We start from the raw sequence: 24,190 nt of genomic DNA, 5'->3' as shown, positions 1-24,190 counted from the left end.
ACATCAAGGAGATCAAACCAGTCAATCCTAAAGGAAATCAACCCTGAATATTCATCAGAAGGACAGATGCTGAAGCTCCAGTACTTTAGCCAGCTGATGCAAAGAGCTGACTCATTGGAAAAGACTGTGATGCTAGGAAAGATTGAGGGCAGGAGGAGAAGGGGACGACAGAGGATGAGATGGTTGGATGGCATCATCGACTCAATGGACATGAGTTTGAGCAAACTCCAGGAGATGGTGGACAGGGAAGCCTGGCATGCTGCAGTCCATGGGGTCGCAAAGAGTTGGATGCAACTGAGCAACTGAACGGCAATGAATTTATTATCCCATTTTTACTGCTCTCTGAACTTGTTAGGAACATATTCTTTTACAGTTCTTTTGGAATTTACCCTACAGATTTCAACATGTATTCTTGACATGTTAGCTAATACAGTTTTTTGGTTTTTTTTTTAACCACTTACTGGTACTAGTCTCTTAATATCCTTATCTCCTTTTACACCATCCATGCACCTTTTGTGCATTATTGTCTTGCATTTTACCTTCAATTTTGAAAGCTATTTTGTAGAGTGTAAAATTCAAGGTTAGCAGTTACTTTCTTTCATCACTTTAGAGATGTCATTCTATTGTTTTGTGGATTTCATCATTTCTTTAGAGAAGTTATCTATCACTTCTACTGCCATATTAAGATTTTTCTCTTTATTTCTGGCTTTTTGGCTGTATGATGTGTCTCTGTGTTTCTCTTCGTATTATCAGCTTGGAGTTTGCTGAACTTCTTGAATCTGTGGGTTAATCTCTTTCATTTTGTTAGCCATTTGTCAGCCATTTTTCCCCCAGCAGCAGCCTCCTCTCAGAAGTCAGGTATTTTGAGATTCCTGAAGACTATGGTTTTGCTTATAGGACCCCAATCCTATATGACCACATTAAAAGCATCATCGTTGCTTTTTCATCAGTGACAGCGCTTGGCCTGGGCCTCATCATAAGCTTGAGCCATGTCCAAAATCAGCAAATAGACCAAAAGAAAGCAAACAAACCAGCTGTTGATTGTTGACTCACTGTGACTTTCATCCTTCACTGGAGTCTTAGTCCATCTGGTCTTTGTTGCTTCTACAACTATTTGATGCTTTAAGAAACGGTTTTTGAAATTCCTCTGGGTTTCTCTAGTTGTCACTGGGTGTCCTGGCATGCTACCCTCTGCTGGAGCTATTTGAAAGGAGAATCTGTACAGATGTTTTTGAGTGCTTTGTCATATGCCAGATGCTCTTGCAGCTTCTAGGTGTATGGTTGCCTATTCTAAAGTAGGTAAAACAGGCACAAACAAAATAATTCAGCATGCTGAATCCTGTAATAGCAGTGTATACAGTGCTAGGAGAAAGGCGAATATGACAGCACCACCTGTTTAGGGAATTGCAAGTTGTATCATTTCGCATGGTGCAGTTTCCATTTCAAGGGGTGAAGCAGCGAGAAATGAAGTTGATGAGCATGGGCCTGATGGTGCAGAGCCCTGTACGCCATGGGTACAAAGGCATTTGTACTTTAGGCAGGCTACAAAGAACAGGTGACAAATTTTAACCATGGAAAAGAATGATCCAGGTTTTCGTTTTAAAAAATTACTTACATGTCAGTGTGAAATGTGGTTTCAAGAAGGACATACACACAAGGCAAGGGTTGCCAAAGAAAAACCATTATGATCAGTCCAATATTAAATAGATGATTATAAGCATCAATAGGTTTGAATGAGTAGAACTGATGAAGCTTAAGGGAAGAGTGGAATTAAGAGAGGTGAGGGGCTTCCTCAGTGGGTCTGTGGTAAAGAATCCACCTGCCAAAGCAGGAGACACAGGTTCAGTCCCTGGTCCAGAAGAGTCCCACATGCCCCAGAGCAGCTAAGCCTGCGCGCCACAACTACTGAGCCTGTGCTCTAGAGCCTGGGAGCCGCAACTACTGAGCCTGTGCTCTAGAGCCTGGGAGCCGCAACTACTGAGCCTGTGCTCTAGAGCCTGGGAGCCGCAACTACTGAGCCTGTGCTCTAGAGCCTGGGAGCCGCAACTACTGAGCTCACCCACCGCAACTCCTGAAGCCTGCGAATTCTCAGACCTGGGAGCCGCCACCACCGAAGCCTGTGCTGCACAACAGGAGAAGCCCCTGCAGTGAGAAGCCCAGCCACCACAATGGGGAGTAGCCCCTGCTCGCCGCAACCGTAGAAAAGCTTGGGCAGCAGCGAAGACCCAGCACAGCCAAAAATAAATTTTTTCTTTTTTTAAAGGGAGGTGAAAGAAGGCAGAGAGTCTAAGGTGTCTAGCCCAGGCGAGGACCATAAATCACGAAGGGAATGCAGCAGAAAGAGCAGATGAGTTCAGTTTGGGGCAGGCCGTGGTCTCACTTCACTAGCTCTGTTACAGTTTTCGACATGTAATCTGAGAACGTAGATCCTGGGACCCCCAGGTTATCTTCCTGAAACTCCTGAGATGAATAAGAGAGATGCAGAACCCCAGGCCTTCCACCCAGCTTTAACCAGACACTGCTTTTATCAGTTTTACATGCTGAGCTTCCATTTAAACTGTTCTATTTGAAGGAAGTTTTCCATGCTAAAAGATAAAAAAGTTACTAAGCACTGTTTCCTTCTTCATTCATCTTCCCATTTCAAGTCTGTTTTGAGTCCCTTATTTGAATGGAGTCCTGTGGAAGGACTTGCAGAGCTACTCTCTCTGAATCCTTGTCTGTGGCTCTTTGACCCTGACGGCTGCATCTCTTTACTGTAAGTAGGGTTTGGGGGCCACAATCCTTTATTCGCAGTCAGTAGATGCTATTCCGCTGTCTTCTATTGCAAATGAGAAGTCCAAAGCTGGTCTTTTTCTAAGTTATAGGTTGTTTCTTCCTGAAAGCATATGTGATCTCCCCCTGCTTTTATTTTTTAGTGTACAGGAATTTTACCAGAATGTGACTAGACGTGTATCCTCCAGTCTTTTCAATCTCCAGGTAAATCCTTTTGCAGCTCAGGGAAGTGTTTCAGTTGTTTATTTGTCTTAGCTCTTCCATCTGTTCTTTTTTCTCCTTCTAGAATTCCCAGCTATTTATATGTGGGTTCTCCCAGATCTGTCCTCCAAGCCTCACGTTCTTTGTCTCTGTTTTTATGCTCAGTTTTAAGATAGCTCTACTTGATCTTGCCAACCACTAATAGGATCGCAGCGATTAACTGTCTTTAAAAAGTTTTTTTTAATCAGTTGAGTGTTTTTGGTATGGAAAGACATGTTTTTAAAATTCTAAGAGATATCTTTTTGTCTTGTAGTTGAATTTCCTTCTTACTGTTTTTCAGATTTTTATCTATCTCCTTTTGTTGTTTGGGTCACGCTAAGTCCTGTCTGACTCTTTGTGACCCCATGGACTGTAGCCCACCAGGCTCCTCTGTCCATGGGATTTCCCAACCAACAATACTGGAGTGGGTTGCCATTTTTCTTCTTCAGTGGGTCTTCCCAACCGGGGGATTGAACCTGTGTTTTCTACATTTGCAAGCGGATTGCTTACTGCTGAGCCACCGGGAAACCTTGTATCTCCTTTAGTTGTTCTGTTACTCTAAGGTTCACCACCTCAGGGCTGCTCTGTCTGCCTTTCCTACTCCTGACGTCTGTGTCCCATTAAGTGGTTACTTCTTTCATTCTGTTGTTACAGTTACTAGTACCTCCAAATCATTGGTGTGTGAGCTGGTGCTGATGGAGAATCGGTAGTCTTTGACTTAGCTTTCTGGCATCCATACCTGGCATTTTGCTAGCCTGAATAAGAGAAGATTTGAGCTTCTTCCCTTCCCTGGCTTCTTGGAGGTCACAGAGACTAGGAACCTCACAGACCAGCGGTGCCCTTCCTCTCGTAGAACTCTGGGGACCAAACTCTATACGGGATATGAGAACCTAATCGTTGCCCCAGAGCCCCCTCCTGACTCCAGGGGAGAAATCCAGGACCAGCTGTCTCTCTCTGGGCTGAGCAGGTTTTGCCCACACCTACCAGGCACCACTTGCCTGCCAGCTGTATTGGGACAGGGAGAAGCAACAGACACCTTTATTAAAAAAATATAAAAAATTATTTGTTTGGCTGCCTTGGGTCTTAGTTATGGCATGCAGGATTTTTATTTGCAGCATGTGGAATCTAATTCCCTGACCGGGGATCAATCCTGGGTCCCCTGCATTAGGAGCATGGACCGCCACTAGACCGCCAGGGAAGTGCCAGCAGACACTTTCTTGTCATCATCTGTTCAGAAGCCCCCAGCAAATAGAGAGAGAGAGACACACCACCAGGCTAGGTGATCTCTAAGCCTCCATCCAGTGCCTGCCTTTTACAGCCACATGTATTTATGGTCTCCAGCTTCAGCTCAGTCCTCAGTACCCTGGGACCAGACTTTTATGTCTTCCCAGCATGCTTTGCTTTCCCCAGAGGGAATATTGGAGACTTTTATTTCTCTCCTCAAGCCCTCTGTTTCCCCTCCTTCTTGTTCACTGTCAGCCCATGACTTTGCATTTCCCCTCGTAGAGAAAAAGAGCTTCTCTTGCGTAAAGTTGCTGAGCTCCTTTGATTACCTATAAACCTGTCTCCTTTCCCTGCCTGCCTGCCGTCCACCTCTCCATCCTGCCCCAGCCTCTCTTCTCCCGTGGTCTCTGTGATCAAGTGCGCTCCTGGTTTTCCCATCTCTCCGGCCACTCCCTTTCATTTTGTGTCGCTTTCAGTCCCACCCAGTTCTGAGTCTTCTCCTGTATTACTAGCTGCCAGGGAGTCTTTTTCAGTGAGTAAAGCTGATCCAATCACCCTCTGCTTAGAACCTGTCTATGATAAGAACAGGCGTAACTAGTCCATGCTGGTAGAAGTCAAGAGTAATGGTTACCTCTGGGTAAGTAACCAGTGGGTAGGGGAAGTGGGAATTGATTGCAAAAGGGAATGAGGGAGCCATTCAGTGTGCTGGAAATAATTCTGTATCTTATTTTGGGTAGTGTTTCATGGGCCTCTGCATATGTTGAAATTCACTGAGGTTTCTGTTCACTCCTCCCTTGAGTCTTGCCTCAGCGTTTTCCTCCTGTGAAACCCAGGCTGTCTGTCTGAGTGTAAGACATGTAGGTCTTCCAGGCTCATGTAGGACAGTAAGCACCGGTCTCTCCTAATTCTTCATAGACCGTGTTGTCACTATATATCTGCTTCCCTCACTGGACTGGGAGCTCCTGAAGACCAGGACCTGGCTCTTTTCCTTTCTGTTGCTCCCCCAGCACCTCGTGCAGTGACTGGCACATGGCCCCTGCTGAATGTCTGTTGCGTGATGAGTGCAAGTTCACTTTGTATTTGCTCTGAGTGTGGCCTTCTGTACTGAAAAGTCTCCTTCCCTCCAGCTTGCAGGATGTTTCCTAAATGAGAGGAAGGCTGTTGCACAATGGCGGTGTTTGATACCCCGGAGGAGGCCTTCGGTGTCTTGCGTCCGGTCTGCATTCAGCTCACCAAGACACAGACGGTGGAGAACGTGGAGCGTCTGCAGGCCCAGTTACAAGCCGTGAGTGACTCTGCCCTTCAGGAACTTCAGCAGTACATCCTCTTCCCTTTGCGATTTACCCTGAAGACCCCAGGCCCCAAAAGAGAGCGCTTGATCCAGAGCGTGGTGGAGTGCATCACCTTCGTCCTCTCTTCAACATGCGTCAAAGAACAAGACCTCCTCCAGGAGCTCTTCTCGGAGCTCTCTGCCTGCCTGTATTCGCCCAGCTCTCGGAAACCCGCGGCTGTGTCCGAGGAGCTGAAACTGGCTGTGATCCGGGGCCTCGGCACATTGATGCACTCAGCTTATGGGGACATCCTTCTGACTTTTTATGAGCCCTCCATTCTGCCTCGCTTAGGATTTGCCATATCTTTGCTGTTGGGCCTCGCAGAACAGGAGAAATCCAAGGAAATTAAAATGGCTGCCTTAACATGTCTGCAGGTTCTGCTCTTTCAGTGTGACTGTCAGGACCATCCCCGCTCCTTGGATGCCCTCCAGCAGAAGCAGCTGGGGGATTTGTTTGCTTCCTTTTTACCTGGACTCTCCACTACCCTCACCAGAGTCATCACAGGAGACTTCAAACAGGGGCACAGCATCGTCGTGTCTTCCCTCAAGGTCTTTTACAAGACAGTGAGTTTCATTATGGCCGATGACCAGCTCGGAAAGGTCTCAGAGGTCCGGGTGAAGCCTGCCGTGGAGCGCAGAGTAGCAGAGCTGATGGTTCACAGGGAGGCTAGCTGGGTAAAAAGTACTGGTGACAAGTTGACCATCCTTATTAAAAAGATAACAGAGTGCATTTCAGTCCACCCACACTGGAAGGTCAGGCTGGAACTGATAGACTTTGTCGAGGCCCTTCTGTTAAAGTGTAGTCGGTCACTGATTGAGTCAGCTGGTCCCCTTCTGAAGGCCCTGGTGAGTCTGGTAAACGATGAGAGTCCTGACGTCCAAGCCCAGTGCGATAAAGCCCTGAGGCGTTTTGCAGATGAGAAGGTGGTGGTGGGCAGCAGAGCCTTCGCTGACATCCTGTCAGAAAATCTGCACTCCCTGGCCACGTCCCTTCCCCGCCTGATGAGCTCCCAAGATGACCAGGGCCGATTCTCCACTCTCTCCCTGTTACTCGGGTACCTGAAACTCTTGGGCCCCAAAGTGGACTTCGTCCTCAACTCTGTGGCCCACCTCCAGCGCCTTTCCAAAGCACTTATCCAAGTCCTGGAGTTAGACGTGGCTGACATCAAAATTGTTGAAGAGCGGCGCTGGAACTCCGAACATCTGAGCGCTTCTCCAGAGACTCCAACCGCGAGGCCCTGGGCTCAGATGCAGAGGAGATATTTCCGCTTCTTCACCGACGAGAGGGTTTTTCTGCTCTTGAGGCAGGTGTGTCAGCTGCTTGGTTTCTATGGGAACCTCTACTTGCTTGTGGATCACTTTATGGAATTGTACCACGAGTCCGTGGTGTACCGGAAGCAGGCCGCCATGATCCTGAATGAGCTGGTCGCGGGAGCTGCTGGGCTGGGGGTGGAGAATCTCCATGAAAAACACACTCCAGCCGACCCAGAGGAGCTGAGGGAGATTGTGACCTCCATACTTGAAGTATACACAAGCCAAGAAAACTGGTATTTGGTCACTTGTGTGGAAGCTGAAGACACGGGAGAGGAGCTGACGGTGGGGTGGACAGGCCTTCAGGCCCTCGCTTCTGGTGCACACACCTGCCCGCCTACCTCTTCCCCTGCATTCTCAAAGCCGAGTCCCACGGTCTGCTCCATGAACAGCAACATCTGGCAGATATGCATCCAGTTGGAAGGGATCGGCCACTTTGCACACGCACTAGGGAAGGACTTCCGTTTGCTCTTGATGTCAGCCCTCTATCCAGTACTGGAGAAGGCTGGGGACCAAACCCTGCTCATCAGTCAGGCGGCCATCAGCACCATGACGGACATCTGCCAGGCTTGTGGCTACGACTCCCTGCAGCACCTGATCAATGAGAATTCCGACTATTTGGTGAACGGGATCTCTTTAAACCTGCGTCATCTCTCTCTACACCCCCACACCCCGAAGGTCCTGGAAGTCATGCTACAGAACTCGGATGCAAGCCTGCTTCCTTTGGTGGCAGACGTGGTTCAAGATGTCTTGACCACCCTGGACCAATTTTATGATAAGAAAGCTGCAACTTTTGTCAGTGTCCTGCACGCCCTGATGGCAGCGTTAGGTAAATCGAGAGCCCTTTTTAATGCTGATGGGAGGGAAGGACTAGTATCCTCGTTTACTGCATCTTGTTTTTTTTTGGTCGGTTTGTTTATTTGTGGTTATGCCATGGAGGACATTGTTTCATTATTTGTATAGTTGTTTATCTGGTCCCACATGTTATGCTAGGGTTCCATTGCTTATGTTCTTATGCTTGTAACAGTCTCTTTCATCCCAAGAGGCTCAACGCCCCTGCTCTATCCCAGGGACATAAACCCTGCACACTGTAAGTGTAAACGTTATTTTTATTTTACAGAGGAGAACTAAAGCTCAATGAGCTCCTGCTTAGCCGAGGTCACACAATTAATAAGGAGGAAAGTCAGGATTTATGATCTCTTCAATATACCAGACTGCTTCTGACAGTATTTAGAGTTAGCAGTATCTTTGCTAATGGAGAACAGAACTAGCATGAATTATTCAGTCCACAGATAATCCAGAACAGTACTGTCCAACAGAACTTTCTGTGATGGTGGAAATGTTCTATATGTGTTCTGTCCAGTACACTAACTACATGCAGCAAGTGCAACTGAGGGACTGAATTATTTTTATTTAAATAGCCACATGTAGCTAGCGACTGCCACATCAGAGCAGGCCTAGAAACTTTAACCTTTTAATTGTATGAGTTGGTTTGAATTTCTCTCCTTCCCTTTGACCTTGTTGGGTGTCTATTGGAGGTATTAGCCACCATTAAAATGGCAAAGTTTTGGACTCTAAGAAAGAGAATCCCTCCACTGGATAGTCCATCTTTGCATGAAAAAAATAAAAAACTAAAAAATGAGCTATATATACATGAGCTCCTTTTATGCAAAGAACATATATCCAGTATTTATTTCAGTACCGCTGCTGCTGCTGCTGCTGCTGCTGCTGCTGCTAAGTCACTTCAGTCGTGTCCAACTCTGTGTGACCCCATAGACGGTAGCCCACCAGGCTCCTCCGTCCCTGGGATTCTCCAGGCAAGAACACTGGAGTGGGTTGCCATGTCCCTCTCCAATGCATGAACGTGAAGAGTGAAAGTGAAGTCGCTCAGTCGTGTCCAACTCTTAGCGACCCCATGGACAGCAGCCTCCAGCTCCTCTACCCATGGGATCTTCCAGGCAAGAGTTAGGGTGGAAAGGTCGCTGACCTCATTCTGTCAGCTGACAAAGCCAAGACCACATAAGAAAAGTTTCTCAAGGAAGATGACTGAACAGGGATAGTCTTCTGCCCTGTAGCTGATCCCGCTTCCAGCGTTCATTCATGAACATACAATGTCAATGTTCTGTGATTCATTCATTAAATAAAGGGTGCCTGTTAGATGTCAGACACTGTGCTAAATAATCAGGATACAGCAGTGAACAGGACGGATAAACTCAAGGAGATTTCCTGCTCCTGTGAGAGGGTAACAGGAACAGTAGCAGAGTGGTCAGGAGGGGCTTCTCAGAAGAAGGGACATTATAGCTATGACCCGAAGTTTGAGAAGGGCTCATCATGGAGCTGTCATGTCCTTTTTAGGGTTTTTAAGAATATGCAGGCCAAGCAAATAGCAGGGACAAAGGCCTGGAGGGAAGAAAGAGCTTGGGGTCTTTGGAGAATGGGAGAGAGGTCACTGTGGAGAGAGTGACACTAGATGAAATTGAAAGGGTGGGTAAATGTGAATCCCACAGGCCTTGTAGACCAAAGGAAAGAGTCGGGGTTGTATTTTGCAACCACGAAGAAGCCTGTGTCCTGGGCTAGTCACTGGGATAGCAGCAATGACCAAGGAGAACCTGGTCCCTGCCCTCGTGGAAGTGCAGCTAACACTTGCTGACTGCTTGTAGATCTTAGATGTGAATGGCTTCCAGGGCCAAATGTTCCAGGGCCTTGCCCTCATGGAAGTGCAGCTAATACTTGCTGACTGCTTGTAGATCTTAGATGTGAATGGCTTCCAGGGCCCAAATGTTCCAGGGCCTTGCCCTCGTGGAAGTGCAGCTAACACTTGCTGACTGCTTGTAGATCTTAGATTGTGAATGGCTTCCAGGGCCCAAATGTTCCAGGGCCTTGCCCTCGTGGAAGTGCAGCTAACACTTGCTGACTGCTTATAGATCTTAGATTGTGAATGGCTTCCAGGGCCCAAATGTTCCAGGGCCTTGCCCTCGTGGAAGTGCAGCTAACACTTGCTGACTGCTTATAGATCTTAGATTATGAATGGCTTCCATGGCCCAAATATTCCAGGGCCTAGACTCCTGCCCTTAGTGCTTTGGAGAACTCTACTATGTCTTAATTTGAGTTTTAAAAAATATGTTAAGAAAAGGCCTATTAAAAATATCCTTGGGACTTCCCTGACAGTCCAGCAGTTAAGACTCCATGCATCCAATGCAGGGGTCTCAGGTTTGATCCTGGTTGAAGAACTAAGATCTCACATGCTGTGCAGCACACACACACCTATGATAGTTGTGCCTGCTCAATTGTGAACTCTTCATGACCCTTTGGACTGTAGCCCGCCATGCTCCTCTGTGCACGGGATTATTCAGGCAAGAATATTGGAATGGGTCACCGTTTCCTCCTCTAGGGGATCTTTTGGACCCAGGGATCGAACCCTCTTCCAGTATTTCCTGCGTTGCTGATGGATTGTTTATCCACTTTGGCCATCGAGAAAAGCCAAAGTGTGTTAGTCACTCAGTCATGTCTGAATCTTTGCAACCTCATGGACTGTAACCTGCCAGGCTCCTCTGTCTATGGAATTATTTATATATATATATATATATATATATATATATATTCTCTCAGGAGATATCTCATTTTGGGCCTTGAAAATGGAATTGCCTTAGATTGCCAGTGTCTTTGATCGTTTCTAAAGGAGGGATCCTATATAGCACCCTTTCCTTAAATTGTAGAAAGGAAAATGAAGATGGCAAAAGCTTGACTTGAGAACATCCTAGGAAAAGCTGCCAAAGTGGGGATAGCTATTCCAGAAGTTTCAAAATAACCTAGATAACACTTGCATTTTGAATGGTAAGCAGTACTGTGGGGAACGGATCAGCCCCACATGAAGCAAAGTAGCACTGCCTGCTGGCTTTTCTTCTTCTAACTGATGGTCACGTTCTCTTAAGATGGGAGTGAAAGTGTGGTCTCAGGGAACTTGCGAAAGGTTTTTAAAGAACCTGGTATGCCTTTTAGGAAACCGAGTTACTATAAGCACAGTGTTTCACACTCATTGACTAAAAAGCCATAAGGTTCCATAGTGAAGGCAAGAACTGTCAGTTAAATTACTGCTTAGCACCAGCTACTGGTTGGCTGATTATTTGTAACAGCAACAACAACAAAAAATTGAGTCTCTGAAAAATGAGAAAGCATCCATGCCACACACCTTGGCCCCCGAAGAACGTGCCATCCACACACGGAGCTGCCGTATTTTGGTGGCCGCATAGTGCTCTGTTGCGTGGCTGCACCATGATTTAAGCAGTCCTTTCTTGGTGGACATTTTGTTTGTTCTGATCTTTTCGTGCCACTGCCTACCCCCGCCCCCCCCGCCCTCCCCCACCCCACCCCACCCCCGCCCCTGGCAGAATGCTGCAGTGAGTATCTTTGTAGGTCATTTTGGACATGTCTAAGTGTATCTATAGGGTAAATTCCTAAGACAATTGCTGGCTTAGAGAGTGTTACATTTAAGTCTTTGATAGAGAGATACAGTTTCAAATTGCTCTGTAAAGAGGTTACTCCAATTTAAACTCCTATCAGCAGTATAAGAGAGCAGCAATTTTGTCACCCCCCACCCACCCTGTATATTACCTTAGCTTTTTGATCTTTGCTAATCCAGTCGGAGAAAAATTGTACCTTATTATGGTTTAATTTGCATTAAGAGTGAGGTTGAGCTTCTTTTCATATGTTTAAAAGCCATTTGTGAGCAAAGACTTTGTAATGTCTGGCAGTAGCCTTAAATCTAGAAAATAATCTTCACAGCGTGTCTGCTTTCAGCAGTGTAAATGCTGGGTACTGGCCTTAACCCACTGGGAATGCAGTCCCTCAGAGTACAGTAAGGACAGGTTTAGGTCTGGGCAGTGAGGCACTGGCGTAATCAATCCCTTCGTGTAGGATCCTTCAAATACTGAACCAGGGGTTCTCATGTCCAGCATTCGCTCTCTGCCATTCCCAGTTGCCTGGCCCGGGCATAGCCCATCTGCTACTGCTGTGACTTTGCAGATACTCCTCGATAGAAAGGAGATTGTTGCTGTTGTTGTCTTAGTTGCTAAGTTGTGTCTGACTCTTTGTGACCTCAAGGACTGCAACCTGCTAGGCTCCTCTGTCCATGGGATGTCCCCGGCAAGAATACTGGAGTAGGTTGCCATTTCCTTCTCCAGGGAACCTTCCTGACCCAGGGATCAAACCCACGTTTCCTGCTTTGGCAGGTGGATTCTTTACCACTGAGCCACCAGGGAAGCAGAAAGGAGATTAGCAGGTGCCGAAGGTCATCAGAGACTTTCCCCTGCTGTCTGTAAAAGGAGGACAAAAATTCAGGCTACAGGGCTTTCTTATTGTTTTGTTCTTTAAGTATTAAGTGCCATTTTTGAAATGAAGCCCTGGGGGACCCCAATATATAAAAAGAGTTAAAACTAGAGCAGTGCTGACCGCAGAAGGCGGAGAAACCCTGTTCCCACCCTTTAACCTGCTCTCTCTGGGTGCCCTTCCTCTTGTGACCCTGAGACATTTCTGCAGAGCCCTAGGGCTCCTCAAGGCACAGTTTGAAAACCACTGATTCGGTACCATTTGAAGCTTATTACGTGGTGACACATCAAAAGTATTGGAGGATCACTGAAGAAGGAAAAGCTTTGGAGAGAAAATGCCAGCCTTCTGAAGCATTTTGTATCAAACACCTGTGTGAGACTTGTTAGTTCTCGAGGCTCTGCTGAACCTCTCTTCTGCTGATGAGCGATGTAGTCTGCACTCAGAATTTTGTCTCTTGTAGCTGTCCTTCAGTCTGGCATATTTATTCCTTCAGCATGTGTTTTGAGCATCCACTCCATGCTGGGCAGATTGACTTTGCAGGGGTGATCACTGGAGCACAATGTCTAATGGGATATTCAGACACTAAACAATACATAGAAAGTAAATACAGTAACTGCAAATGGTGATGAGTTGACATGAAGAACATGTCTAATATAGCATATAAGAGACTTATAAGTGGCTTTACTGGGTGAGGTAAATTTGAATTAAGACATGAAAAGTGAGTTGGAATTAACCAGATGTGACGTAGGTGGTGAAAGTATTCCAGACAATGAGAATAGCACGTGCAGAAGTTCACAGGTGGGAGGCCGCCTGACAGATGGGAGGAACCAGAAGACAGTCATTGAACAGGCAGCCAAGAGTGGTTAGAAGAGAAGGTTGGAGAGAAGTAGAGACTGGATCCTGTGGTGGCCACACAGGCCACAGCAAAGAGCTTATTCTAGTTAGAAGGGACTAATGCCTATTGTCAATGACCAAGGTGATCGTTATAACACTTTCTTTACAGTTCAGTGGTTCCCAGACACGGGTCATCTCGGGCAACTCCAGGAGCAAAGTGTAGGGGAAGACGGAAGTCCTTTGAGCCAGAGATCAGCAAGTCTTGAGAAAGGCCTTGAGAACCCCACAACAGCCGAAGACATTGAACAGTTCGTGCTGAACTACCTCAAGGAAAAGGATGTGGCAGCTGGGAATGTCTCAGATCTTGATAATGAAGATGGTAACTATCATTTATTTTGGCTTCAACTGTTTTTTTTTAATGTTTGAAGCAGATTATTGTAAAAACAATGAAACATCGTTATAGAAAGTTTGGAAATAAGCATCATTCATAGCCCACCGTGCTAACATAGGCGTTCTCACTTTGTGTGTTGCCTTTTTTCCATCCTATTCTGTTGCACGCCTGTTTTTATTTGATTGCAGCCACAGTTGAAATGTATAGATACCCTTTTTGCATTCAGTTATATAAGAAAGAACTCTTTACGTTGCTATGGAGTTTTCATAATTAATGTTTAATAGCTGCTACTAAGCATCCATTCCCCCATGGGAAGTTTAGGTTGCTTTCACTCTGATAAACAGTGCTTCAGTGTATGATTCTGTGCATGTGACCTTTTCCTTCCTTTTGCATATTTCTTTATAAATCCCAGAAGTGGGATTTCTAGGTCAAGGATATGAACATTATTTTACGCCTGCCAAATTGCCTTCCAGAAAGGTTGTGTCAATTTACGCCTTCCCTTTAGCAGTACAGGATTAATACTGGTTTCACCACAGACTTGCCAACAACGGCTATCACCAGTTTTACTTCTCGGTGAATCAGATTGGTTCTGGTTATTTCACTTTGCATGTCTTTGATCACTAGAAAGGTCGAACATCTTTCTGCACGCATCTTTCCTAACAGTTTTTTTTTTTTTCTTATGCCCATTATCTTTTCATACGCTTTGTCCATTTATTTTATTTATTGGTAGGAGGAGATTCCAGTGTTTTTCTTACCAACTGATATGATAAAGAAGAAGGGAGTTTAGGCTAGTTGAAGCTCTGGCCTGTTGTTTTATTCACAAGCTCAATCTGGAGCTTCAGGTCACGGAAGGATTAATAAATTATTAGAATCTCCTCTGCAAACATAAAATGCCAAGTCATAATGAGCTTGGTGGTCTCAGAACTATCCTAAATCGAACTGAGTCCCAAATTAGTTTGTTAGGTTGGAGTTGAGCAGATTTCTCTCTCTTTTTTTTTTTTTTGGCAGTCTCTACTCTGAGGCTCTGGTGAACTGAAGCCAATACTTTTTCAGGATAACAGGAAATAGTAGTTCAATGCAGCTAACTACAACAAATTCCTTCTAAATAGCAGGGAAGCATCACAACCAAGAAACAAGTTTATGCAGAACTGAGTTGTTTTTCTCTCTAGAAACAGAATTTTCTAATCAGAAATCCATCCAGCTTTTTCTTCTCCTTTTTGTTTTTGGAGCCAACCCAATCCTTGTAAACTGCACCCCTTAACCAAGCCTAGAAACTATGAAGGAGAGGCATCTTGATCCCTGGTAATCCAGATTGGCCATTCCTGTTTGAAATTCTAGCATCATCCCTGAATCCATTCTTTCACGATTAGGAACTTCTGGTTCTAGTTGATGTTTGCCAGGAGTGGAGTGAATGAATCAAATTTTTATTCCAGTAGCAAGAATCCACAGCTCTCAAATAGCATTCCACAGTAGGTGAATTTCAAACAACCAGTCCTCCTCTAGAAGCAGAGCACAGCCTTGTCGTTCTTATCATTATCATTCATCAAGTACACAACACACACTTGGCATTATAAGGAATGTTTAGATTGATAGTGGCTTGACATGGGTTTTTTGTCTTAGCCATAAGCATACCTTGGGTATCTAAGGCCCCTTTCACCAGGAAATCCAAGCATCCTATAAACACATTTTCCTTTATCTTTTCAGCATTGTTAGAGACAGATGTAGACTCTTAAGATTCTGTTTTTCCAGCAGACGAAACTGAAATGGAAGAAAGTTAGGGGAGCAATGCTCAGCTCCATGGAAATGAGCACAGCTGATATTGAAGATGGTGGGGGAGGCTAGAGGCTATAAGCAGAGGGAGGAAGAATTTCAGGGAAGGAATTTTGGCCTGGGTTTCACACTACTCAAGTGTTTTTTGTTTTAATTTACAAACTTACACTTATCTCATGCAATGTAGCACTCCAGGCAGTGAAAATAAATAACTGATGACATTCATCTCGTTTAATTCTCTCAACAAGCCAATGAGATATACATGCTTTATCCCCATTTTTTTCAGGTGAGGTAACATGGGGTGAGAGGAGCTGCTAGTAGGATGTGGAGGCAAGACTAGTCCTCTGACCAAACCCCATCATTGTATATTGTATCAAGCTGCCCTGGTGTTATCCCTCATACCAGGATGTACACGGCTTGATCTTGGCCCTCAAAAGAGCTTCCAGGCTGGTACAGAAGACAGCACGTACTCCCTTAGTCAAAAGGGGAGGAAAGAGAATAAAGGGCCAGAGGCCCACCAGGGAACTGCCCAGCCTCAGGGCTCCCAATTAGAACCTTGCCCTCTTATGTTTTTATTTTAAATATTTATGAATGGCAACTTAGAAAAGGCTAATGGTATAGGGAAAAAATAAAAATCATTATCTTGTGACCCCATCTCTGTTAATATTTTGTACTTCTTCCTGTCTTTATATAAAACTTTATATAATAGTACTCACACTGTGTATGCAATTTTGTATCCTGCTTTTCTCTTTTTAACACAATGTATTTCATAAGCATTTTCCCTCATCCTTAAAGCCCTTGTTAAACACAAATTTTCAGGCCTTCATAACATGCCATTCATTCTATGGATCATACCGTGGTTTATATAACCATCCCTATACAGTGGACATGGAGGGTTTCACTAGCTGTTAGAGGTAATACTTTGGTGAATATCTTGACTCAGAGCTTGACCCACCTTTTTTACATGGTTTTCTTGGGATCAGTTCCTTGACATTTTCCCTCTAAAGTCTTACTCCAGATCTGAGATTGGGAGGTTAAGTTGAGGTGCAGCATCTCCCAGAAAACACTGCCCCCAGTTATCCTTTTTTTTTCAGAGGAGCAGTCAGGCCCTCCCGAAGTGGAGGGGAATGTCACCGGTCCCCATGTGGAGCCGCCACTGCCGGTGCAGATCCAGATAGCCACGGACGTGATGGAGCGCTGCATCCACTTGATGTCAGATAAAAGCCTGAAAACCCGCTTGAAGGTCAGTGTGCAGCACTACCCCTGCGTTCACAGAGCAGTGGGATGAGGTTTGGTCTGCGGGCAGTGACTGCAGGGTGAGCAGGAGCCACCCTTATCTCTGGTGCATGTGCGGTGGCCAAGAGAAGGCCCCAGGAGGAATTTATCTGTGGGATGCCATCTTAGTCTTTCTGTATCGACCCAGATGCCAAAAGGGAGCTGACTCCCCTTGTTGGAATTAAAAAGCACAAAGTTTCAGAGTCATTGCATCTCCAAGGGGCGGGGTGGGAGAGTCATAAGCTTTGGGAAGGATATCATTTTCTGTGCCGACTTAATATGGGACACAGGTTTTAATACTTTAAAGTGGTTATTCTTCCAAGCCTGACTGTAGCCCTTATCTCTGTTTCCGCTTCCATTCTCATCCTAGGCCAAGCATCAACACTTTTATTAATCTTACATCCTCACTTGCTGGCAGTTTCTGAAGCAGCCTCCCCATCACCAAGGTCTTAAACTATACAGTAGTGATTCTGATAACAGGCCAGGGGCATGGGGGCAGGGTGAGCATGGGGGACACAGCTTTCAGATCACCTGGGGGCAGATCTGACACCCAAAGGAAAGCACAGCCTGACCCGCTCCTGCCTACCCCCAAGCAGGAGTGAGAAACAACCGCCTCCATGAATTACTGGTAGCGATGAGGGCACTTTGCCCTGACCAGGGGCAGTGGGCTGGGAAACCCTGGCCCACAGATTGCTTCAAACTTTAGCATCTGGGTTTTGTGGGACTTGTTTAGTCTTCCCAGAGATACTTAGTATTTTCTGTTCCATTCAGGAGTCATTTTTCAGGTGCCTTTTGTTAGTGGTGTCTGGTTGATACATTAACAAAGTGTCTTCCCTCTTCTGGACACTTTGTAGCAGCCATGTATGAAAGTGAAAGTTGCTCAGTCATGTCAGACTCTTTGTGACCCCATGGGCTACACAGTCCATGGAATTCTCCAGGCCAGAACACTGGACTGGGTAGCCTTTCCCTTCTCCAGGGGATCTTCCCAGCCCAGGAATTGAACCCAGGTCTCCCACATTGCAGGCCGATTCTCTACCAGCTGAGCCACAGGGGAAGCCCAGTTGCCATGTAAACACTGTAGCTATGGAGAACGTCATCACTGGAGTCAGATCGGCATACCCGAGTTCAAATCCTGGCTCTGCCCCTCACTAGCCACGTCACCTGGAGTAGATCAGTGTACCTTTTTGAGCATCTTCTGCTTCATCTATAAAGTAGGCATGATGATGACCTACCTCACTGAGTTGTTGGCTATAAATGAACAGTAGCATCAGATGTGGCATTTATACTCATCCACTTGCTCGCTCAGTACTTACTGAGGACTGCTACAGATCAGACAGAGGGTGTGTAGGAGGAAATGAAGCAGACATGATCCCTGTCTTCATGGAAAGTTCTGACTCTCGAGGGGAAAGAGGTGATGCACAGAAACACACATGTACGTGGAGGAAATGCTGTGAGGGTAGTAAGAGGTTCTGTGATAGAAAATTCACCCCTGTTCACTCCCACAGTCTATTGAATAAGAGGGAGCTCACGTTCTGATTTAGACCAGGTTGTCGGGTGATGTTTAAGCTTGAAGGCTGAGAAGGAACCAGCCCTGCAGGGGCAAAACGGAGAGGAGGAATGCTCCAGGCAGAAGGGGGAAAGCGTGCATCTTTGAGTCAATGGGGTATGATCTAACTTGCCCGGTTATTGACGGAACAGAAATCCAAAGCCATTTCCCCAAGTACTACCCTGCTCTCCTGAGGCTTCTCTTCTTCCCCTAACTATTCAGCCCTCAAGGGCAGGGCCTGTTTTGTTCTCTGTTTCTGTTCCAATCTTCCTATGACCAGCACACACTAGGCATCCAGTCTGCGTTTCCTGCGGACCTCACTCTGTCTTCCTAACTCATATATGCACCCTCACCCACTCTGTGCTGGGGAAAAGCCTGCTCATCATGGTGACTGCTGCCTGTGACCCTGAGCAGGCCGTCTGTCTTCAGTGAACTTTGAGACGTGAGAGATCAGGAGACATATTTTCAGGAAAGGTAAAAAAACCAGTTGACATCTAGGCTACCCCAGACCTCTCTTCTGAGGTCGACCAGTGTCCCAGCTGCCTACTTGACCTCTCTGCTTAGAGGCAACAGAACCCGATCTCCCTCCCCACTCCCAGTTTCCTCCCCTTCCCCTGTTCCTGTCTCATAAAGCTGCACCTGCATCTGTTCAGTTGCTAAGCCTAAATCCAAGCAGCTCTTTTTAATACTTCTCTTCACCTCCCCAAAGAGCAAGTCCTTCAGCAATTTAAGCCATTTCATCTCCAAAACAGATCTCAAACGCTTCACATCCCTGCCTCTGTCTCCAGCATGTGGCTGTGTGACTCCACCCAAGTGGACATACGTCTCGGCTTCCTCCAGGGCCTCCTCACTTCTCGCTCCCACTTCAAGTCCTCTCTCCACTCGGCATCTAGAGTGACCTTTTTAAAACATGAATTGTATTATATCACATTCCTGAACATTCCCCTGGCTCCCCACTGCATTTAGTACCAGATAAAAAAGTCTTAACGTGATGCCTTCATGGTCCAGCCACATCTTACCCCTCCTCTGTCACACTCCAGGCTGCCCTGCTCTAGTTTCTTTTTAATTTTATTTATTCATTTATTTGGGTGTACCAGGTCTTAGTTGCTACATGCAAGATCTTTGTTGTATCATGTGAGATCTAGTTTCCTGACCAGGCATCAAATCCAAGCACCCTGCATTGGGAGTGCCGAGCCTTAGCCACTGGACTGCCAGGGAAGTCCCAACCCTTCCGCTCTTTATGCGACTAGCTCCTGCTCATCCTTTATGCCTCCTTGTGGAGGTTACTACCTTGTTTCTGCCTTGCTCATCTCCTTACAGCAACTTTGCAAGGAAGATACTGGCCTCCCCACTTTTGACAGAGGAAGAAGCCAGCCCAGCAGCCCTCCTGGCAGTTTGTATGGTGTAGAGCCCTCCCTTTAGTGTCTTTGCGTTTCTCCCTTGAGTTTGTCCTTTGTAGCACTTGTCACAATTAGCATTCATTCATCCCTTTATTTGTCTTAGCTAAGGTCTAAGACCTTGGCTCTTTCCCCAGTTGACCATAAGCCCCCCATGAAGGCAAGGAAACATATGTATTACTAACGTACGTATTTTGTCCCTGTGTGCCTCCCACCCAGTATACCTCACCAGTGCTTGGCATGTAGTCAGGAACTCATGAATGTTTATTTGACTTATGAGGGTCTAAGCTTTATTCTTTTTAAGTGGCGACTTGATTGCAGGTATTTGGTTTCAAGCCTTTACGGTCTGCTGCAATCGCGTCCTCTTCCCTTTCAGGTCCTGGATGTGCTGGATCTGTGCGTGGTTGTTCTGCAGTCCCACAAGAACCAGCTGCTTCCCTTGGCTCATCGGGCCTGGCCCTCGCTTGTACACCGACTCACCAACGATGACCCCCTGGTGGTGCTCAGAGCCTTCAAGGTACCGCACTGGTGCCCCACTGCCATCAGTCATAGGGATGGGGGGGTGTAAGCTGGAAGCTCAGCAGTGTTTTGAGGGGATTGGTTCTCTTTTTATCTGATGTGACCTACTATACCTTGAAGAAAGTACAGAAAAATAAGAAAAGCACAGAGAAAAAAAATGAAAGTCAGTGTCCTTTTGAATTTGAATCAGAATGAGTGAGCTAGTAGATGAAAGGGCCACCAGTATCCACTGAGCACCTCCTGTGCCCCAGGCAGCACGCTTGGCAATTCTCCATGTGTGAGCTCATCTCCTTACAACACCCTTGCAAGGAAGATACTAACATCCCCGTCTTTGACAGAGCAGGAAACAAGCCCAGAGATATTAAGGAACTTTCTCAAGATCACACAGCTAGGGACTTCCCTGGTGGTCCAACGGTTAAGAATCTGCCTGCTGATATAGGAGACACAGGTTCGATTCCTGGTCCCGGAAGATCCCACATACCTCAGGGCAGCTAAGCCCTTGTGCCACAACTGCTGAACCCACAGTCTGGGGCCCACGCTGTACAACAAGAGAAACCACCACAGTGAGAACCCCACAGCCCGCAACTAGAGAGTAGCCCCCTGCTCACCACAACTAGAGAAAGCCCTCACACAGCCGTAAAGACCCAGCACAGTCAAAATTCAAAACAAAGGTCACACAGTGAGTGATAGAACCTGAATCTGTGAGCTCATGCCCACCTTCTGTGCCTGGCACAGAGAGTCAAGGTGAAGAGGCCGAGGCTCTGCAGTCTAGCAGTGGGCATCCTCTGTCCAGCTGAGCAACTCTGGACGAAGCTTGTGGCCACCTAGCCCACCTTTCTCATAGTTGTTGATGTCGAGGATGAAATGGGACTATTTGATGAAATGGTTTGAAAAGGTAAAATGCTTCTGTGTATGTATGGTATTATTCTCCCTAAGTTAGTTTGGCTTATGTTAGCACACATATTTTGGCTTATTTATTTATATCCTTCCTTGTTCTAAAAAGCACTTAAGGCAGTTTACAGAGATACATTTACCATGGCAAGCTAATATAAATTAGAAGTGGGTGAGCAAGATAAAGCAAAGAAAAAAAGATGTGTAGGGATATAAAATGAAGCCAGGGATGCAACAGATATGCTTGGCAGAAGTATATTGTGTTTCTGTAAGATTCTTCAACATATACTGGACCAAAATGCACGCTTACACTGATAACATACAAAATTGCTAATGTATTTTCGAAAGCAAAATGTGCAAGGTGACACACACATGTGCTGGTGGTGGGGCGGGTAGGGGAGAGAGAGAGGGAAGAAGAGAAGTTAGGGGAAGGGAGGAGGAAAGAGGTCTTGCTCAAATTGTACTCATCTGTGCTGTTTCCTTTAAGAAAATTAATAGGTTATCTGAAATGACAGCAAGTGTGGAAAAACCAAAAAATATAAAGGTGTATGCACTGTAACTGAGGCTGCTTTCCCACTGCCAGACCCATTGGTGACCCTTAAGCTCCGTCAGGCCTTGTGCAGTCCAGCTGAGGGCCCTGAAATAAGTGCCTCATTCTCTACAAAGTCGGCCAATGTTCTCTGTGCTGGATATGCCTTGCTTACCAATTTTTAAAGAAAGTCTTATTATCCTGTACACTTGGTCCTGTGCAGTGGGGCAAAACGTTTCAATATGTTCTGCTAGAGAAAGTTTGAAACGAGACATGCAAAGAGACTGCCTGTTGTGAAAGTTGGAATGAGGATGATGTACATAAGAGACTGTGCCATGGAACAGAAGGAACTCTGACTCAGCTCTGCCCACCAGGGTCCCTGCCCAGACCCAGCCAAGGACCTCGGCCAGTCACTGCCGTCCTAATGCCTGCACATGGCAGCCGCTGAGCTCGGCCTGGGCTCCTGGGCCTGTTTGTGTGTGTTCAGCCAGCTAGAGTTAACAAGCACAAGTCTTTCCTTCACGGGCTGTTAGGAAGATTCAAGAGATGATCTATGTGAACTGCTTTAAGCCCTTGGGTTTTTTTTTTTTTTTTAAACCAAAAAGGGAGGAAAATCCAGGTATTAACCATATTATTCATCCAACCCAAGATTCCTTTGAATTATTCTCCATGTAATCTGTATTTATGGATAGAAGCAGCCATGCCTCAGGAACAGAGACCTCCGAATTCATAACTGTCAGAATCACAAACCATGGGCAAGGAATTCACAGCAATAATTCTTTTTTTTTTTCAAGCAGAGACTGAGATGAAATTGAATTACCAAACGTTCTCTTAAATGCTCTTGCTGCCTTAGCGATGTTCAGTCACCGGATTAGGCACTGTTCTTGCAGGTTTTGCGTACCCTGGGAGGCAAGTGTGGCGATTTTCTAAGGAGCCGGTTCTGCAAAGATGTCTTGCCAAAGCTGGCTGGCTCTTTAGTCAGCCAGGCTCCCGTCAGTGCCAGAGCTGGACCAGTCTACTCCCACACACTGGCCTTCAAGTTGCAGCTGGCCGTCTTACAGGGCCTGGGCCCCCTCTGTGAGAGACTGGACCTCGGTAGGTACCAGCCAGTTTCGCCTGGACCCACACCCCATCCTCTCTGTCTCACCCCTCTGTTGCCCTCTTTACTTGGCCCTGCTCCCCTCAATCTCCCTTCCTGTGCACATCCTTCCATCTCACTTCGGCCTCATTTATCCATTTACCTTGCTGTGTTTTTTGACTTGGGGATGGAGTACACAGCCCATGCATCTTGCCAAGCTGTTCCAGTTTCATGCAGCAGCAGAGGGTTACTGCTCGTCCCTGATGAAGTCTGAGGGCCAACGCTTGTTTTGTTTTTCCTCTCTGCAGGTGAGGGTGACCTGAATAAAGTGGCGGACGCCTGCTTGATTTACCTCAGTGCCAAACAGCCTGTGAAATTGCAAGAGGCGGCCAGGAGGTACGTCTGCTTGATCACCCGCATCTCTTTTACGTTTGTCCTAAATTATGGATGATTTGCTAATGGCGAGCAGAGTGGAGGCATCTTTGCTCCTTTCTCTTCTCTCTCTCCTCGCCAGGTTAAGATGGGTTCTTTAATTGTGCCAACATCCAGAGATGGCATTTTGACTAGACGCCTTTCTCTTTGAAAGTAACCTTTTCCTCTGGTGCAGCGTCAGCAACAGTTCCAAAGGGGCCAAAAGCATAAAGACAGTGTCCTGGAGGGGAGCAGGCAGAGAGTGACTGGCTTCTAGCTCTCCTCCCTGGTGACCCTGGCACCTCTCTCTTAGTTCCCCCACTCGCCAAGCGAAAGCACTGGGTTATTGATCTAGCATACCTTGGCTCCACAGAATGTCTTAATGGTCTTCGGGTGCCACAGACCCTCACAAATCGTATGCAGCACTGTGTGTGTGTGTGTGTGTGTATGTGTGTGTGTGTGTGTGTGTGCATGTGCGTGCATGCACGCACACGTGCAAGCAGACACATGCATGTCTTTTCCTAGATGGAGTCTACATCATTCATCTGATATATAATAGGAGTCTGTGAACCAAGAATCGTTCAAAACCCCTAGACTAATGATTTAAAGGGCCTTTTCAACTCTGAAATTATGTGATTCTCATTTCTAAGAGATTTGCTTATTGAAGAATAGCTCTACCACCTCTAACAGAAGAACCTATGTCTGGTTCCTAGAGTCCTAAGGAATAGTCAGCAAAAACTAAAACTGAGCACAGCAGCCTTCCCCCGACTTAAGACCCACAGTGCACCCTGACCCCCCACTCCTGAGCCCTCCTTCTAGCCTGCAGCAACCTGTGCGCTGGAACTGCCATCCTTGGACGTCTGCAGCGGAGGCGAAAGCTGGCTGGTCTGCCTGGCACTGCCTTCTGCCCTGGGCCTTACAGTTCCACCTCCCCAGGCAAAGCAACAGCCCCTCCCACTCCATCAGCTTCTGGAAACATGCCCCTAATCTTCCTTGGTAGGGTTGGTGTCATCTGGAAGGCTGGAAGGCTGCCCCCTGAAGGGCTGGAAGGCTGCTCTCTGTCTGTGAGTGAGGAAAGCCCACTTGCTCCCTTATAAACCTTGTGCTCTCTGGGAGTGATGGAAATATCTCTTCGAATTGATTTATTATCCTTTGCAGTTTTCTGCTCTTGATTTCCCCAGTTCCCTTTTTTCTTTCTGTCCCTTTCCTGTCACATCCTCTAGGCCCAGAATCAGTCATGGTTTCTCGAGCGCAGGGGCGCATCTCAACCAGCTTCTTGTCCCCAGACATTCTCGTTCCTTAAAGATGAAAATCATCCTCCCCCAGGCAGAGTCCCTGAAGCTAATT

General features: G+C 46.4%; 1 protein-coding gene across 1 annotated transcript in view; it reads left to right on the top strand.

Annotated features, from left to right (window-relative positions):
- The first annotated feature begins 5,404 nt into the window (after positions 1-5,404).
- The window catches only part of TTI1 (TELO2 interacting protein 1), a 30,460-nt gene continuing 11,674 nt past the window's right edge, over positions 5,405-24,190 (top strand). Inside the window, exons 1-6 of the mRNA XM_068987744.1 lie at positions 5,405-7,706; positions 13,206-13,415; positions 16,292-16,440; positions 19,792-19,932; positions 22,245-22,449; positions 22,741-22,828. Of these exons, the coding sequence (XP_068843845.1) occupies positions 5,405-7,706; positions 13,206-13,415; positions 16,292-16,440; positions 19,792-19,932; positions 22,245-22,449; positions 22,741-22,828 (3,095 nt within the window). The remainder of the gene's footprint in view (positions 7,707-13,205; positions 13,416-16,291; positions 16,441-19,791; positions 19,933-22,244; positions 22,450-22,740; positions 22,829-24,190) is intronic.

Source organism: Capricornis sumatraensis, chromosome 15, assembly GCF_032405125.1.
Source record: "Capricornis sumatraensis isolate serow.1 chromosome 15, serow.2, whole genome shotgun sequence".
NCBI lineage: Eukaryota > Metazoa > Chordata > Mammalia > Artiodactyla > Bovidae > Capricornis > Capricornis sumatraensis.
This window is presented reverse-complemented; position numbering and strand designations above follow the sequence as displayed.